Source organism: Monosiga brevicollis, genomic scaffold, assembly GCF_000002865.3.
Source record: "Monosiga brevicollis MX1 MONBRscaffold_8 genomic scaffold, whole genome shotgun sequence".
Classification (NCBI taxonomy): Eukaryota; class Choanoflagellata; order Craspedida; family Salpingoecidae; genus Monosiga; species Monosiga brevicollis.
In genome coordinates this window covers 315,348-333,804 of record NW_001865045.1, presented here as the reverse complement: position 1 = coordinate 333,804, position 18,457 = coordinate 315,348, and the positions used below count along the sequence as shown (strand labels likewise).

Genomic DNA, 18,457 nt, shown 5'->3' with positions numbered 1-18,457 from the left:
TGTGTGTGTGTGTGTGTGTGTGTGTGTGTGTGTGTGTGTGTGTGTGTGTGTGTGTGTGTGTGTGTGTGTGTGTGTGTGTGTGTGTGTGTGTGTGTGTGTGTGTGTGTGTGTGTGTGTGTGTGTGTGTGTGTGTGTGTGTGTGTGTGTGTGTGTGTGTGTGTGTGTGTGTGTGTGTGTGTGTGTGTGTGTGTGTGTGTGTGTGTGTGTGTGTGTGTGTGTGTGTGTGTGTGTGTGTGTGTGTGTGTGTGTGTGTGTGTGTGTGTGTGTGTGTGTGTGTGTGTGTGTGTGTGTGTGTGTGTGTGTGTGTGTGTGTGTGTGTGTGTGTGTGTGTGTGTGTGTGTATTTTTCATTTCGTCAAAGGACCATGATCATCTTTTCATCAAATGCTGCTTCTTGATGCCCAGAGTCGAACTGGATTGCTGCTGTGGGCGAGGACGATACGAATCGAACACGACCGTACTGATGGCGGGTCGAAATCAGCCGCCCCGTTTCACGGCTCCCCCTGAGACTCGGGTGTATCGACCCACGCTCACTCAATTTGTCGACCCCATGCGCTACATTGAGAGCATTCGCGCCGAGGCCGAAACCTATGGCGTCGTCAAGATTGTGCCCCCCACGGTGCGACTCGACCGCGTCGTGAGACAACTCCTGCCCTTGCCCAAGGGGAGGGATATAGTCGCGCTAATGAACGCTGATTAGCCCGCACCCCCCTTTCTCAAACCACCACTCTGACCCTTTTGGTCGCAGCCTCACCGCCCGGGCCCCTCGCATGCCCCCGGTTATTAGGGCTGGAACATGGAGTTTGCCTTGAGTGACGACTCCTTTCACTTCCAACCTCGTGTCCAGGTTCTGTCTGAATTGGAAGGCCAAAGCCGGGCGCGCAATGACTTTTTGGAGCGCCTTGAGGAATACTGGCGGCTTCAAGGCTCCAAACTGCGTGACGCCCCGGTTATCGATGGCCAACCCATTGACCTCTTCGCCCTGTACAAGGTCAGCCCGACCCCGAGCTGATTCTTCACTTGACACAACCAAATGAGCACGGCTGCGCATATAGTGCCATCTCAACCTCTCATACCAATGGCTGCATTCCCAGGCCGTGGCCAAACTGCCCAATGCCCCCACCAAACAGACCTGGCTCGGATTGGCAGCGCAGGTATGAGTCTGGCTCTGCGCTGCTTGCTGGCATACGCCCCCCCCCCGGTCTTTGTTGCATGCAAAGGACTCATTCGCGCCTTGGCTTTCTGCCTTATTCGCTCTCAGCTGGGATTAGCGCGTCGCAACAGCCGACGTCTGCAGGTCATCTATGAACGCCAAATTCACCCCTTTGCTGTATTTGAGGCCCGACGTCAGGCTGGCACCATCAGCCTTACCCATGAACAGCCACGAGCCACTATCGAAACAAACCAGCCAGAACCAGTAGGCACAGGTGCGAGCTGTTCGGACCAACCACGCCCATCTTTCTGGACCGCACATGTGCCACGTGCGCCTGGTTCCTCTTCTTGCTTTTCGCCATTTTTTTCTCCTCTTTTTTCCCCCCCTTTTTTCTTGCATCAAGCCGACTGTTGTTCCGCTGTTCTGACTTGCTTTAAGAACGCGCCACACTACTGGCTTTCCTCGTTTATCTTGGCTTACAAGCGGGCATGCCTGTCTTGACCCTGGATGACATGATAGAACAAGGGACAGGCGTGGCTCCGCATGCCTCGCCCGATGAAGCTGGCTTGCCCGTTGCCTCGTCTCCGTCTCTGACGTCCTCGCTCGCACGCAACAAGGACCACATTTCACCGAGCAAGCGCAGCAAGCGCCAGGGTCCTGTTGCGCCCGCTGCTGGCCAGCCCATATTACTCGCGCATGGAGGCCATCGTCCACCCATGGGCTCAGTCGAAGCTAATCTGGGCGACGAAGCTTGCGAAGAGTGTCGCATCGGCGACTACGCCAATGCCATGCTGCTCTGTGACAGTTGTGATCGAGTTAGTGAAGCTGCACTTGCCGCCATTTGTCACCTCCAAGGCTTCCGTGGCACAACCTGCATTCAATAGCACCCTGATTGCCTTTCCGTCTGATGATGTGATCCCGTTGTGCTTAGGGGTACCACCTCTTTTGTCTCAATCCACCGCTTGAGGCCGTGCCAAAGGGCGACTGGCTTTGCCCTATTTGCACGGCGCGTCGCTATGCCGCGAAAGAAACTCCCGATTACGGCTTTTACGATAGCGAAAACAAGTATACCATCAAGGTACGCACGCACCCGGATCAAACCGCCGTGGTGATTGTGATGCCAGATCATGCGCCTAGCTTTGCAGGCTGGCGCTTGTGACGCTCAATCGCATCGCCCCGCCTCTTGCCGTGGCTTGGCAGTGTGCTTGTTTGCTTTTATGTTTCACTTTTGCTTTTGTTTTCCTGCGGGTTCTTGGGTTTGGTTTCTCACTTTTGACTCACCCGTGGTGTGTTCTTGTCTGCTGCTCCCAGAGTTTCCGCAAGCGGTGTGAGCAGATTGAGCGCTTGTACATTCGAAACCGCGGAGGTACCATGCCGTTGGCCGAACGCGAGCGCGTTTTCTGGGCCGCCGTCTCCTCGCCGTTTCACTACGCCAGGGCCCCCATCAAGGTATTGTTGGTATTCTCGGCCCGACCTCGCAGCCGTCTCACTTGATGACACATCACATCAATTCTAGCATTGTTCATGCCCGCCGCCCTGCTCACATTGTGTTCCTGTACTTTCGGGTGGGTACGAACTGCAGGTGGAATATGGCGCCGACTTGCCCACTCTGGAAGTGGGAAGCGGGTTTCCCACTGATGAACAGCACTTTGCCAATCGCGGACGCAAGATCTCTCGCAGCCGTAACGCTGTAGCCGCTCAAAACGGCTGGAATCTCAACAACCTGCCTCTCCATCACCGTAGTCTTTTTTGCAGCATTGCTGAGCCCATCTCCGGTGTCAAGGTGTGTGTGTGTGTGTGTGTGTGTGTGTGTGTGTGTGTGTGTGTGGTGTGTGTGTGTGTGTGTGTGTGTGTGTGTGTGTGTGTGTGTGTGTGTGTGTGTGTGTGTGTGTGTGTGTGTGTGTGTGTGTGTGTGTGTGTGTGTGTGTGTGTGTGTGTGTGTGTGTGTGTGTGTGTGTGTGTGTGTGTGTGTGTCACGACCCCGCCTCCCGTGACTCTGCCATGTGCTCATCACGTTTTCTGCCGTTGTCTGATGTTCTCCCTGTTTGTTTTTCGTTGTGGACGCTGTAGGTCCCCTGGCTGTACGTTGGCCAGCTGTTTAGCTCTTTCTGCTGGCATATCGAGGACCACTGGACCTACTCAATCAACTACATGCACTTGGGAGAACCCAAAACATGGTATGGGATACCTGCCAGCGACGCCGAGGCCTTTGAACGTGCCATGATCGCCAGCGCCCCGGAGCTGTTTGCCCGCAAACCCGAACTGCTACACGATCTCGTCACGTTAGCCTCGCCTCAATACCTGATTGACGCCGGCGTGCGCTGCTTTCGCACCGATCAAAACCCGGGCGAGTTCATCGTCACATTCCCTCGAGCCTACCATGCTGGCTTTAACATGGGTTTTAACGTGGCCGAAGCCGTCAACTTTGCGCCTGCGCATTGGCTGGCCACGGGACGGCGCTGCTTTGAAGCCTATCGCCATGACGGCCGCCGACCCACCTTCAATCACTGGGAGTTTGTACTCCAGGCTGCGCAATGGTACCGTGATCACCCGGAATCATTGGATGGGGACGCCGCTGCGTTTTTGTTGGTGGAGTTGTTGGAGCTTCAGCGCCACGAGCAGAGTGTGCGTCATCGTGTGCCTCACGTGATTGAGGACACCGCGCTCCATGAGCAGCCCGACGACGACCGCATCTGCACTGTATGCAACACGACGCTTTTCGAGGCACATGTTCGCTGTGCGTGCCGGCCGGGCTGGCGGTGCGGAGACCACGCACCTGAATGCGAGCCCCGTTCTCAAGCCCCCGTTGCAAACGCGAGCACCTCATCTGCGCCCACCTCTCTTCCTGGATCCCCGGCAACCCCGTCCCATTGTCGGGGCTCAACGGCATCTCCCATCTCAGCCGGTGCCCACGTCGCATCCGAGGAAGATGATGACCTGGCGCCGCCTAATTTGGTCACGTCAAACAGCGATGGGGATGACCGGGACAACACTGGAACACACCCGGGATGCGGTCGCGGCTGCACTGCAGCTCAAATGTCAGCTCGCAGTGGTATTAGCTTCTCAGATCTTGCAGCTTTGATTGATGAGTGCGTTCGCCCTGTCAGCCGAAGTTTTCACGCTTGGACGCAGGCCGCTCTTCTTGCACACCCACGGCAAGGATGGATGGCCCAGGTCGCCAATGCACCTGGACGCTTGTACCTGCGTGACTGTGGTGACCGCGCTGAGGTCGGCCCTGATTTGGTAAACGCCCTCCGGCTGCCCGCCTTTGTTCCTGGTGCCGAGCCTGTTGAAGTGTCTGGACTATCAGTGCGAGATGAATCTGAGCTCGATGAGGGGGACAACGGAAAGCGTGTGGCAGACCTGCCAGATGCACTGCCAGCTCTTGAGCGCTTGAGCGCCGTTGGCAACGACGTGGGTGCCGGCATTAGCATGGATCGGGAGCGCCTCACAGCCATACCTTTGACATGGCGCCACGACCCCATGGTCTGTGCCGTTCAAGCCTTTGTCCGTCGCTTTGACACGCTGGCTCGGGACGTGGAGGCCTATGCCCATTCATGCAGCGCATCCACCCGGGTGTCCTTGCGCACCGTGGCCGATAATATGGCCGGAGAGAGCGCGGTACCTTCCGTTCTGGCCCAACCTGGCAGTAAGAAATCGCTGTCCCATGGACCTTGGGCCGATGCCCTCAGCCTCACGCGCCGTGTCCTGGCTATGGGGGACCGGGGTCTGGCCCACGCCCTCGTGGAACCTGTGCGGCAGGTCCGCCAGTGGGATGCCGAACTGAAAGAGGCGCCCTTGCTTGACGCCTCACGTGAGGTGTTGGCCGAGTGGGAGGCGCGTGTGTCATCTGTACCAGACTTGGCTGTCGCCTGGCTCAGACAGGTTCGGGAGGCACAGGAAGCTCGTATCTGGCTTGACGAGTGTGTGGAAATGACTGAAGCTCTGGGACCGGAAGCAGCGACACTTCCTACTCAGGATGCAGTTCAGGCCGTGCTGGCTCGTGGTCGCAAGCTATGCCAAGTACTTGGCGACAAGGAACCTTTGCGGGAGGCGTTTGAGCAACTTCACACGCGATACCTTGAGGCTCAGGCCTGGGATCAGCGCGCAGCTGCTGTGTTACACTCGCGCAGCCTCGCGACCTGGCCCATGCTATCAGAGCTCGGCGAAACATGCCCGTGGGTGGGCAAGACGAGTCTAGCACTGGAGCAGCGCCTGGAAGATGCCCGGCGCTTCGCCCGACGATGCCACGAGCTTCTGATCTTTCCCGCCGATGGGCCAGACCCCTTGACCTATGAGTCCAATCCAACGCTGCACCTTCCCCGCAACGTGCGCACTTTGGATTACGCGGTCTGGCAACGCGCACTGGAACTGTATGAGCGCGCCCAGCTTTATTTACCACGTCTACGCCGTGCCTTGGACATCATATGCAGTCCCAATGAGAAATTGGCCAAGGCCTTTGCCAAGGCCGTGGTTTGCAAGCCAGTGGTGCGCAACTCCAATGGCGGTGGCGCGATCGAGGCCTTGCGCGAGACCCTGCGATGGGATGCTGATGCCGTGCTGAAGGCGCGCAAGGATAACGCGCAGCGCGAGGTGCGCGAAGACGACTTTTGTCTTTGTGAGGGTCAGCGAGGAGGGCGCATGCTTCAGTGCTTGGTCTGCGACGATTGGTATCACGCGCGCTGTGTGGGGATCAGAGCCAGCCAGGCCGACGACCTTCGCTATGTGTGCCACGTTTGTCAGCCTGTGAGGCCCGTGATCGAACCGGCCGTGTGGTCACTGGTCGAGCTCTCGGCAGCCTGTAGATTGGATAGCGCTGAGCGAGACGTGATTGCCATTCTCATGGAATCGCTGCTCATGTGGCGAGCTAGCGTGGCGGACATGGATCGCCTCTCTGCGATTGACCGCAATTTGCTAGTCGCCCAAGGAGACCGATTACCCATCGACTTTGGTATGTGCTGTAGCAATGCTCTCGACCGCGCATCAACCAGAGCATCTCTTTTCGGGCCCTTTGTAGTAAGCGTGCAAGGGCTGACTCACCGAATCTGATCGACACATTGCAGAGGAGGAGGTCGCCCGCGTGGCGCTGCGCGCAGGCGTCGAGGCAACGCCCGAACTCGACGGCGATGCTGGTCCAGGCCCACTGGTTGACAGTCACGCCTTGGTGTTTGGGGGACCGGCATCCGCCAGCCCATTGCCCAATCTTGTCGAGGGCAGCCCAAGTGAAATGGAGGTAGTGTTTAGCCTTGGAAAAAGTGTGCACGTAGCTTGGCCAAAGGTGCCAAAGAAGCCCGCGCTCAATTGCCACTTCCTTGTGCGCGCAGAAATTGTATTGCGTGTGTCGCCGCAGTGACATCCAGGGCATCATGATTGGCTGCGACGGTTGTGATGAGTGGTACGTCTACGTGCAGCAGAGCTGCGCAAAGGATGCAATCGACCCGCCCTCCTGCGCTCGGTCTGTTCAAGTCTGATCAGACGTGGCTGCTGTAGGTTCCATACCGCCTGCCTGGACCTGCTGGATACGCAAGCGGAGGAGTTGCCATCCTTTTTTTGTGCACGTTGTCAGCTGCGACGGCCCCTTGCACCCCCCGAGGCCAGCTTGAGAAAGTCGTCACAAAGTGCCACACCACTTGCAAAACGACACAAAACCACCTCCCGTGATGCCGAATACTGCTATTGTCACGCCCAAGCTGATGGCTGCATGGTCATGTGCAACGGCTGCCACGACTGGTGCGTTCTCCCTGGCGGCTGCGCAAGCATATACCGATGCATCACTTACACTTGCCGATCCTTGTAGGTTTCATGATCGGTGTGTGGCCCTGCAACCAGAGGAGCTTGCGCGCCTCGAGACTTTTGTTTGTGTTCACTGCCAGCGCCAGTCCCATCGCCCCTAACGTCCCAATCATAACAATCAATCCGTTCATGTCACTCAGATTCTTGATCTATTCTGAATGTGTGTGTGCGCGCATACAGCAGTCAAATTTCTGACAATCGACTTTATCTAATCAAAATGTAATTTCTGTTACACTGCGTGACGCGCCTTGACAACCCAGCACAAAAGCCAATTTTCTTGCTCTGATTTTCTCTCACCATCGTCTTCTTCCTCTCCTCCTCCTCCTTCTCCGCAACGGGCTGGAGTGTGTCCAAGCGTTTGACGGTCAACTGGCTGGTCTGGTTTGACTTGATCTGTTGCTCTTTTCAAATCGATACGCGTGCAGGAGCCGCTGGTGGCAGCGATCTGCTAGCCAGCCAAGCTATCGTGTGCGACCTGTCACCATGGACGTGAGTCCCCGCCTCAGCTCGTTCCTTTCCTCGCCGCTGTTAGGACCTGACGGGTTGACTCATGTGCTTTTGCATGCTACCAACGGCTGCTTGGGTGGTGGCTGCACGCACTCGCTTAGGGAGCACGCCGCGCGTCATTGCTGAATGCCGGCATGCTTAAGGATGCTTTTGTCGTCTCTGGCAGCAGCAAGGGCGTGGATTCGAACGCGCCCAAAGCCCGGGTAAGTCAAAAATGCGTGTGAGTCTGGGTTGTGCTCGGCACGATGAGCAGGTATGCTGAAGCTCACAACAGTTGTTTGCCAACAATGCCCCGACAGGTCAAGGCGGTTGCTGACATCGTTCGCACTGAAGACAAAATCACGCTCAAACACATGAAGGTGCGTGCCTGCTTCATCGCGTCTTATTGAGCGTCGCAAATGCCATGTCCCAGCCTCTGATGCGCCTGCGCAATCTTGATACCATAGACGCTCATGCAGACTTTTGCCGACCATGACTTTGAGCTCACGGTGGAAGACTTTGCACAAGCCTTGGGCGAGGTATGCCCCGCTCTGGCTCGACGCCTCGAGTCTGAAATTCACTCACAAACATTCCGTGGGGTCGGTGTTAGCTGGATGTACTGCAAGGTGATGATGATGTTCAGCGTCGCGCCGATATCCTTATTAAGAAAATGGATGTCAAGCAGACGGGCATCATTCGCTGGGACGACTTTTGCTCACACTTCATGCAAGACCTCGCGGAGAAACATCAACTTGAGAATGAACGCGAAGTGCCCGTACTCGTATGCCCCCACTTGTTCGAGACCGCACATCGGGGCACGCTTCGTCGCATTTCCAGCTGTACCAATCCCAATCGCATTGTAACTGCCTCTGAAGAAGGAGCGATTGTTTTTTGGAGCTACAAAATGCATCCCCAACGGTGTGTTCTTTCTTCCCTTCCTACGCGCTTGCCCTACCCCGCTGCATTTTGCGGCATGCATTCGTCAAAAGTTATGGCTGCTCACAGCCCTCTTACCTGTTCTGTCTCCGCTTTCCGGGCTCTTGGTTTGACCGCTTGTTCTTCTTTTCCCGTGCTCTAGGATTGTGCATGTGGGCGACCCGCGCGAAATGAAGAAGATCGCCGTGACCGACATCGCCGTCATGCCCAGCGCCTATCGCATTGCCGTGGCCACAACCAAGCGCGACCTCAGTTTCTATGAACTCTCCTCTGGCAACAGATCCCACACCGTCACGGGCCTGCATGACATTATTCATCGCCTCCACTTCCACGCCTCCGGCGCCAACTTGGGCTACCTCTTGTGTGGCGATGTCTCTGGCAACGTCCTCATGTTCAACTTCACCCAATGCAGCAAGCAGCTGTTCCCAGAGGAAGAGGGGCCCACGGTGCACGTGAAGCGCCTTCCCATCGGAGAAAACCCCACCGCGCTGTGCAGTCTGCTCAAGATCAAGGTCAGGTGCTTGACAGCTGTGTTTGATTTGAAACGGGGCGCGAAAGAGGGGGCAGAGGGGTAAATGAGATTGTGGTTGTGCGTCTGAAAGCACGCATGCCCAAAATGAGGCACAGGGTGCTTTGGCAGTGAGCGGGAGCCCGGCATATGCAGGTTGATCTTGAAGATGAACAGAATTAGACTGACCTGATACTGCTGCCTCGACCCATGCTGACAGGGCCATCAATCATCGGTGGATGAGATTGACCGCAGCGTACAGCAGGTGGCCTTCAGTCCTTTCCTGGATGCCGTGGTCTCGTGTGCCCCCGTGTCCAAAAACTCGCTTATTATACGTCCGCTCAAGAAGTTGAATGGCGGGCAAGAATTTCACATTCCTCGCGGCGTCACCTGCTTTGACGTGAGCGAGAACAGCAACCTGATTGCTACGGGTGGCGCAGACGGCATCTTACGGCTGTGGAACCCCTGGGTCCCCACTGAGCCCATCGCCATGCTGGAGGGGCACATCTCGTCCATTACGCACCTGGCGTTCAACCACGTGTTGAACCAGGTGATCTCTTTGTCTTCCCATCACACGGTCAAGATCTGGGATGTGGCAGATCAAGTGTGCCTTTCAACCCTGTCGGGGCTCTTACCCCACCGCCACCAGCCTCAGGTGCCTGTGAACTGCATGCTTTGGCATGAGTCGACCCAGGCCCTTCTGACGGGCTGCAAGGAGGAGTTGTGTATCACGCAAATGACCCAGGAACAGGACCAGAAGTCAAGCGTCACCACACATCCCCAAGTCATCACTGCCATGATCTACTTGCCAGAGCTTGGACAGGTTGTCACTGCCTGTGCAGGTGGCTTTATCAACTCGTGGGACTTGTCCTCGGGCCAGCACCTCATGCAGTCGAGCGGCGTGCATGGCGATGCTGCCGTGACCCATCTGGTCCCTCTGCATGGAGGTCTCAGTATTCTGTCGGCCGTAAGTCGTGAAGACAGCTGGCGGGGCTTGTTAACTTTGGCCACTCGCCCACTGACTCCTCCACAAAACAACCATGTGACACACAGCGCGCGCACTGACACCGACATTATTACTATTAGGGATCCAACGGTAGCTTGCTCGTTTGGAACACCTTCAGCGGCGCCATCATGCTGCGGCTCGAGGCTACTGGCCTAGACCCATGCGCCGTTACGACCACCCCAGTCAGTACCGCGCAACCCCAGGCATTTGTTGACGGCCAATCTCTCACTGCTGCTTGCGCCTCATACAGGAGTACATGTTTGTGGCTGGCTCAAGCCCTTCGATCGCTTGCTATCAGCCCAATGGGACTGCCGGCGAGGTGAGAACCCCGCCCAGCTTAGTGCACGCATCGCTTTCGCCGTATGTGAGAAAACCTGTACTCATGGTCATCACTGCAATGGCCATGTTGTCTAGATTTTACCCGACCCCACCTGGCATCCTGAAGGCAAACATGCATCGGACATTGTGGCCATGGACCAGTGTCCGCCCAGCCTGCTTATCACGGGCTCCGCTGATGGCCAACTCATGCTGTGGAACACAAAGTCAGTTTCCTCACTTGACCCACGTGCACTGCGCTGCTTCCTGACCCGCTCTTCTGGGGTCTGCTTGCATCTCTATTGTGCCCTCTTTAACTTTGTGCCTCGACCGTATCTCAGCTTGATGAAGGCTGTCACCAAGTTCAAAATGCCAGCAGAAGTCAAAGCTCCCGTTGAGAACAAGATCATGAGTGCGCACTTGCTCTCAACCAGCACTGCGGCCTCCCAGCTCTTGTTTCTGCGTTCTCGTGCCTCTCTCGCCAGCAGCCGGCGGCAAGTCATGGGCTGGTTGCTCGCGAGCGACTACAAGGGCAATGTCCACGTGTTCAGTCCTCAGCGTGGAGAACTACTTTGCAGCTTCCGCGGTACCAAGGGCAAACTTGGCGAGCAGGTCAGTTTTGTTCGTCTGGTGCTTGTCCGGCCTGTTGACATGACACTGTGGTGAGACCTTGCTTTCCCGTCATTCGTTGCATAACATTTCATTCTCCGTTTGCTACCGGTTGTATGATCATTCTGTTTTGATAGCGTGTGACCGCCATGGTGCGAAATGAGGATGATTCGCTGTTAGCCACGGGTGACAACCATGGCAACGTCATGCTTTGGCACATTCGAGACTATGCGCTCGGGACCGAACCCATTGAGCCTGATGCACGTCCAAAGCTGTCTCGCAGCTGGAAAGCCCATGGACTGGGTGTCTCCTCCATCGTCATTGCACAAAATATGGCCGTGATTACAGGCTCAACTGACTGCTCCGTGCGAGTCTGGTCACTCCGTGGTGATTTTATCGGTACCTTTGGCGAAGGTCACACCAATCGCTGGGTTCTCAACGTGCCCGAGGCCAGCCAGGATCACCGTGATGAACTACGCTCCCGTGCTGCGGAGTTGGAGGTGGGCTTGGTGCCATTTTCTAACTGCTCTTGCGCCGGCGTGCCTGCTGATGTTTTTAGTTCCCATTTCGGTACCACCACTTTTGCACAAGTTTCCAGTCTCATGTGGGTCTGTGCGCTGACGTGGCTTCCCAACTTGTAGTCACGAGCAACATCTGCCATGACAGACGGGCCCACCCGAGGTATGCACCACATGGCTTGCAAGAACCCTACAGTCCTTTTGAACGAGTCGCTGATACTGGGCATACTTAACTTGCGTCCTTCCATCCTTGGTTCTACAGGTGCCAGTGCCGTGCCGACTATGGATACTGCCGCCGTCACAGAGAGAGAGGAATCTGAAGGTGCGCGCCGATGCGTCCTTGCCTCCCCTCCGAGACTCTGCGATGCAACAGCGTGCAAAGAAATGACTCGACGTAGCACGCATATTCACCCGACTCTTCGCGCGTTCGCCTTTCTTAGCCGAGGAAGGGGATGAGGAGGATGTCGACTTGCCCGCTGCCATTTTGGGCAAGACCCTCATGCAGCGCCTACAAGTCAAGACGAATGCCAAGGCCACGGCGCGGGAAAACGCTGGGCCATCTCAGTCTCGCCCGCTCAATCATGACGGGTTTCTCTTCTTCAATGCTTACAGCGGATTGCAGTGCACCGATTTGAAGGAAGTCAAGCCTTCGGCCCCACCCGCAAGCATTCCCGTGCCACATCATCCCCGCTCCGCGACTCGCTCTGCCGCTCGCTCAGTTGCTCAGCCCAACCCGCAAGAAGGGCAAGGAACATCTGCTGCTCAGACAGACGGAAACGTGTAGACATAATATGACCGCAAAGCTTGACCTTTGTGTTCCGCGGTACACACTAGGATCATGTGTAGCCAGCAGCTTTTATCTGCTTCTTTCATTGGCCGACACGGCCTTGCTCGCATTGCTGAGTGGATCTGCGATCCTTGTTTGTCCTTTCATCGTTTTTTTTTTCTTTCTCCTCTCGCGCTCGTTTTTGCTGAGATTCCAAGCCCTTGTAAGTTGAAATCCATCCAATCTTCCATTGGTTGAGCACGGCACCCAATGCCCCTCCCTCTTCACAAGTGTGTGATCAAAGTTGAACCAAACCACACTGTAACACACAAGGTTAAGATCGAAATTTTTGGAAAAAAAACTCAAAATCGTTCATTTCAGCTTTTTCTCGTCTTGTGATCAGATCGAAAGGCGGGTCAAAGATGTGGCGGCCACGAGTAGACCCGTGAGCTCGACATTTCAGGTTCGATAGCTACTCAAGGGGAGCATCGGCTGCCGAAGTCTCCACACCTGTATCACCCGCGAGGATGCAGCCGACGGCGACGGTTCCCACATTCCGACTCAAAGATGTCGGGCATCATCCAAGGCAGCCGCGCCACATCCGGCCAGCCAAGAAGGTGTCAGCGTACGTTGCAAACCTGATGCACAGAGATAGAGAGAGAGAGAGACCCAGCTGCGTGCTGTGACCCAAGCGCCAAGACCTTGAGGTGCTGGCCTCAGGCCATGTCTTATCTATCCTTTCCTGTGACACCTTATCATTGCGCCGCAGGGAAGCTGTCAAGGAGGTGTATCGGCGTTGGTATTCGTGGTCAGCTGTGCGCGAATCGCGGGCTCCTCTCAGTCCGCGAGAAATCCGGACATTGACGCTCGTTGTTTTTCAAAGTACGACACCTGTCTTGCCTCTTGTGGCATCTTGTGCCTCCGTTTCGGGCTACCCGCAAACGGAATCGAACCTTGAATCCGTCTCATGCAAACTATTCCTGTTGGGGCAGCTGTCTTCACGACTGTCACTCAAGCCGGCCAGGTAGCTTTTCCAGAGGTGCGCTCCTGCTTTTGTTTTACCTTCGTCAGTATGTGAAGAGCGCGGCCAGAGCAACAAGGGTCTCAAGCTCACCCATGCGTCTCCATTCTCTGGGCTCTGTAGCGTGTGGTGGCCAGCCGACGCGCCTATGCAATCTTCTTCATCTTCATGGCCTGGATCTCCCTCATTCAAGCCTTCATCGGGGTAAGACAGACGCTTGGGTGCCGTCGAGACCCTGAGGAGGCTAAAAAGCGATGCTGGCTTGAACCTGACATGCCCTCATCCCCTCATGTGCCCCGGCGCTGTGTGCCAGGTCTATACCATGAGCATCTACGAGATTGGCTCCCACCTCTTTCTTAACATCCTGGCCTCCATTTTTAGTGTCTTACAGGTAGGCAATCCGTACCAGCAGCTTTAAGTTGGTTGATGGACTAAATTTGCCGGCGTCGACCACCATGGCGTTGCCGCAAGCATGTGCCTTAACTTATGCTGATACGTGAAAAACGTGCTCGTTACAGCTTTACGAGTTGCTTGAACTGCGTGACCCCACCTACAAGGCCGAAAAACCCTTTTTAATATGTCATGTGATCATCCTGGTACGTCTTCTGGCAGCCTAATATGGACCAGCCCGTACCAGCTTCACGTATTGCAGTGCCCGACATCTGGCCCTCCTGATATGAATAATTTTGCTGTTTTCCTTAGGTGTCCTGCACCTTCTTCTACACTCTCATGTCCTCCCTACTCTACTTTGACTACGGACGAGCCCTGTACAACCGTATTGGTGCCCACCATTACGTGCGCGGTAAGGTGGTAGATGCATGAAGTATGAGGCTTGAGCTGATTTTGCTGGCTCAATGTAACTCGGTTGGTCCACTCATGGGCCTGCAAACCTCAACGCACCCCCTCCAGCCGCGTATGACAACTACAAATCCTTTGTGGTCCTGTACGCCGATGTGGCCGCGCTGCAAGTGTATGTATACAAATCAACCTTGGGCAAGCTTGTTGGCTTATCGTCTCCTCCAGAAACTTGGGCCATGCCTGACACTATCGTTGGCTGCCTGCATAGCGTGTATTTGTTGACAATCATCGGCGTATATGGGCGGGCCAATTCACCCGAGTTTGTGGCGGCACTCATCATGCTACCTGTGGCCATTGTTTCGTATCTACCCGTCATGCTCAAGGTTAGTCAGGAATTTGTCCGGCATCGCGCTCTTCTGAGCCAGATTTCAGCAGTTTGAGCTCCTCACGCCGGTACTCGGTGACTAATCCGCAGCAATTTACCAGAGACAGGCTAATCTTTGCGGCATCTTTGTTGACGGCATACATCGGCTTTTACCTCGCCATGGTAGGCAGCTGTCGTTTGCTGTGCATCAATCTGCGTCGCAGGGCGTACTCAGTGCGTGCCTCCCCTGCGCCGAGCTGGCCTAGATTTATCACCTGGACTCTCGAAAATGCTCGTTCTGTGAAGCGTATGATCGAGATACCCTTTTAGTCATTACCTTTTCGTGTGAGTCTTGCGCTGACCTTTACAAGGGTGATGCTTCGTCCCTGATGTACTTTCCTCGAGCCTTCGATGTGTCGTTGACCCAAATAGCACTGACAAGCAAATTTTCCCCCCTTTTTGCGCTTGGTGTGGCCCTCAACAACCGCTTGTCCCGGCCTTCACAGCCATCATCAACCTTTTGATGTCACTTTTTGCATTCGGCCTGGTTGTTCGAGCTCTGCGGTCCCTGGATGTGTCCACCATCCGCAATACCAGTGCGTCCAGCTTTTGCCTGCTTGAATTTTGAGCAGCAAGGCACATCTCAACCTCACTTGTTCGGCTGTGATAGTTCACCTGGCTTCGCCGTTTACGACTTCGGATTCGCGCCGGCCCTCGACCCGATCGCGATCGTATTCCAACGGTAAGCAATCATCAACCGTCGAGCTGTCGGGCTGTCGGGCTGCGACAAACCAGGTGGCTGGCCATGTACTGACTCCACCTGTTGGGCTGACGCACCATCACCACCACAGCATCATCAGCCTCGGAGGAGGGACATCGCCACAGTGAATTTCGGTGAGGCGCTGAATGACAATGCATCGATTATTTCTTGGCCAGTTAATCCAGAGCCAACAAAAATAGGAGGCTAAATTCGAACATGCGTGCGCTATTACCATAGGTTTGAGCGCGTGCAGAGCCATCGAGCACGATCATTATCTCAAGGCACACCTCATGGTCGCACTCCAAGCTTTGGGGCATCAAGTGATGCTGTGCGCATCACGATGAGTATGACAAGCAGTACACACGACCTGGCGGGTGATGGTGCCTGGGACTCACGCCCCAGCTATCGTGAGACGATGTCTGTCCAGGGCTCGACCAAGAGTGTGGAGGGCGTCAGTGTCCAGGAGTCGATGGTATAGTCAAATGCACTTGCGTCAGTTGTGCTCAATCGCGTATTATAGCGCGTGTTCAATTGCTGCCGCTCCGCGGCCTTGATGGAAAACCAAAAAAAAAAGTATGATATGATTTCTAGTGACGCCCCATTAATGTTTGGCGGCCTTGTTCGCGCAGCGAGCTGTGCTCGGCTCGGCCACTTGTGATGGCCGGGACAGTCGTGGCCCAAAGGACGACCGGTGGGCTCTGAATCGGTGGAATTGAAAGTAAAAAATAAAATAAAATCAGACTTTTAAAAGTCAACATCCTGAGTGATTGGCGGTTGAAAGCATCTGGTACATATCACCGTTTATCACCGGGAAGCGAGGCCATTGCTGCGGGTCCGGGAGTGGACGTGTTGGCTCGTTGTACCCAGTGTGAGACGCAGAGATGATTGGTTTCTTGTTGCTGAGATAGTTGCCACGGCAGGGCTGGGCCGTCTGAGGCGCTTGACAGGGAGGCAAACGCAAGTATCTCACCTCTATCCCCAACATGGCCCGCTGAGTGTGCGCTCAGCTCTGGCGTGCTGCTGCTGTTGAGTAGAAGGGGTGATGTCAGGTCTTGAGGCAGAAGTGGTGAGGCTGTTCTAGTTTGGGAAGGTGGATCTGTTTGCAGCGAGTGTTGGTCCGAGGTTCTGGCGTGAAAAGCAGCAGCGGGACCCGCTGCTCGGCGCGCGTCCTCGCGTTCATGAAGCACGTCTAATGCATCCTGTACAGCAGCTTGAGTGTCGCTCAGATTTTCTGCTGGCGTCAAGTTGGATGGGCCGGCGACTGAGCCGTGCTGAGCATGAAGCGGTGAGGAAGCGGACCCGACATAGGTGCCCATGACCGCTGTGAGTGCATACAGCACGTCGTCTTGGGTATTGCTCTCGTCTACTTCGTTGTTGGCCAACGTTGGGGGGTCACGCTCGGGTTGGCTCTTTTTTGAAGAATCAGGAACCAACGATGCCCTTGAGTGTGGCGCTGGGACTTTCGAGTACCGTCGAGTGAGGGCGCCACGAGCGGCAGCGTTGACGGCCTGGCCCTGGGCGTGATTTAGGCGCAGGGGCCGGGCGTCCCCAATGGGCAGCAAGGACAAGCCGCCAAGAAAATGAAGCTTATTTATCACCATGATCAGCAGCGCCAGCTCAGGGTCATAAGTGAGCACGTAGTCCACGAGTAAGGCACAGGTCCCGCAGAGAGCAGCATGCGATCCAAAGCGGGAGCTAGCCATCTACAAGGGTCGGCCACCAGCGAGCCATGCCATCTTGAGACGCACAGAGCCAAGTTCCGACAAGCAGACGAGCCCTGTACCTTGAGTTGATTTTCGGCTGCGCCAGTCAAGACGGCCAGCCAAACATGGTCGCCATCGCCGAGGTAATGGTATTTCTACATCAAGCAAGACAGGGGTCATGTGATATTGACGCAACGTACGTAGAGGATCGATCGGGCGCCATGTCGATGGCCCCCCCGTCCCTGAAGATCCCAAGGTCACGCATACCCACCGTGTTTGGCTCATGGCTCAGATACTGTGCTCGCAACGGCTGAGGTCTCAATGGTTGTCCCTCTAGACACGCATTAATCAACGATGCCAACTGCGGCCGACCAAGAAAAGCTGCCATCACCCCCGCTTCACACGCAAACCCAGTTCGCCTCGCCTCCGCCTCGACTCCAAACCCCCTCTCGCACTCAACTATCCCACACCCAAAAATCCGTATTCGAATCCGAGCCCCCTTCCAGTCCACCCGCCCTCACAGCCGCTCAGCCGCTCAACCGCTCAACCGATCACCTCCGCCCTCCACCACACACACGCCCTCCCCGCACCTCCACCCCATAACGGTCAACTGATGTCAATGTGCTGACATGTGTGTGTGTGTGTGTGTAATGTGTGTGTGTGTGTGTGTGTATGTGTGTGTGTGTGTGTGTGTGTGTGTGTGTGTGTGTGTGTGTGTGTGTGTGTGTGTGTGTGTGTGTGTGTGTGTGTAATGTGTGTGTGTGTGTGTGTATGTGTGTGTGTGTGTGTGTGTATGTGTGTGTGTGTGTGTGTGTGTGTGTGTGTGTGCGTATGATGTGTGTGAGGTCATTTGTCATCATTTTGACTCGCTCTGTGTGTGTGTGTGTGTCTTGTGTCGCGCGCGTGCCACACACGCATGCATGGACAAGACACGCCCCCGCCGTGCCTGCCCATTTTTCCCGGTTTTGTCGTGGCGTGGTTGCCTTGATTTAGCAGCAAAGTGGCTGTTGGGGGTGTGTGGGTGTTGATGTTGTTGTTCTGGAAGGGTCGGACTCGGGGCTGCGTGGGGGTTGCTGCATCAGGATTTTAAATTGCTTTCGACACGAGTTGGGATGGTGGTCTTTGTACCATACCAACCAGAGGCGGTTGCCCAACTGGTTGATAGCCTGCCAGAAGAGGAACAACAGGCCGTCCGCGAATTTCGCCTCGCGCTCCAAGAGGTATTGTAGAGTGCTCCGTGTGCCTCGCTGCTGTGTCCCATCGCCGCAGTCCACAACCAAGACAGACTGCTCCACTGACCCGGATTGGTCAACATGTAGGAGGGCATCGAGGCGCCCGATGACCTGTGCCTGCTGCGATTTCTCAGGTATGTTCTCTTCTAGGAATTGTACAGATCTTGAGCAATTGCCCGGCCCAGCTGATGTCCGACTGCTGGGTGCAGGGCACGCAAGTTTAAGCTGCGCAAAGCGCTGCGCCTCTACTTGGAAGCCAAACAAGTTGTGGTATGTGTTTGCTTGCGCTCGCCAGATCGCAGATTGAGCAAGAGCCAATAAGACTCGACGCCATTTAACTCAACTGCTGCCACGCAGGAAGACAACAATTACGATTTACTGTTTGAGCATCATCGCCCCTCGCCCTTGGAGCTCAAATACTGGGCACATGGATTCTATGGCATTGATCGCGGTGGATGTACGTTGCTTCTTCCCTCTCCCCCCCCCCCGG

General features: G+C 55.5%; 4 protein-coding genes across 4 annotated transcripts in view; 3 read left to right on the top strand and 1 right to left on the bottom strand.

Annotated features, from left to right (window-relative positions):
* Positions 1-462: 462 nt before the first annotated feature.
* MONBRDRAFT_16906 (uncharacterized protein) lies at positions 463-1,011 on the top strand (the record flags this gene model as incomplete). The annotated part of the gene is made up of 2 exons (XM_001745290.1): positions 463-618; positions 787-1,011. The coding sequence occupies 2 exons, from the start codon at positions 463-465 to the stop codon at positions 1,009-1,011; spliced, it is 381 nt and encodes a 126-aa protein (XP_001745342.1).
* A 1,714-nt stretch (positions 1,012-2,725) lies between these two features.
* On the top strand, positions 2,726-3,924 carry MONBRDRAFT_1660 (uncharacterized protein; the record flags this gene model as incomplete). The annotated part of the gene is made up of 2 exons (XM_001745289.1): positions 2,726-2,935; positions 3,223-3,924. Coding segments are annotated over 2 exons (912 nt in total), but the record flags the coding sequence as incomplete, so codon positions are not given.
* Positions 3,925-15,783: 11,859 nt separating this feature from the next.
* On the bottom strand, positions 15,784-16,735 carry MONBRDRAFT_7649 (uncharacterized protein; the record flags this gene model as incomplete). The annotated part of the gene is made up of 2 exons (XM_001745128.1): positions 15,784-15,971; positions 16,183-16,735. The coding sequence occupies 2 exons, from the start codon at positions 16,733-16,735 to the stop codon at positions 15,784-15,786; spliced, it is 741 nt and encodes a 246-aa protein (XP_001745180.1).
* Positions 16,736-17,407: 672 nt separating this feature from the next.
* MONBRDRAFT_24840 (uncharacterized protein) overlaps positions 17,408-18,457 on the top strand; it is a gene marked incomplete at both ends in the record, with an annotated part of 2,824 nt that continues 1,774 nt past the window's right edge. Inside the window, 4 exons of the mRNA XM_001745288.1 lie at positions 17,408-17,560; positions 18,055-18,101; positions 18,177-18,237; positions 18,325-18,424. Coding sequence (XP_001745340.1) covers positions 17,408-17,560; positions 18,055-18,101; positions 18,177-18,237; positions 18,325-18,424 — 361 coding nt within the window. The remainder of the gene's footprint in view (positions 17,561-18,054; positions 18,102-18,176; positions 18,238-18,324; positions 18,425-18,457) is intronic.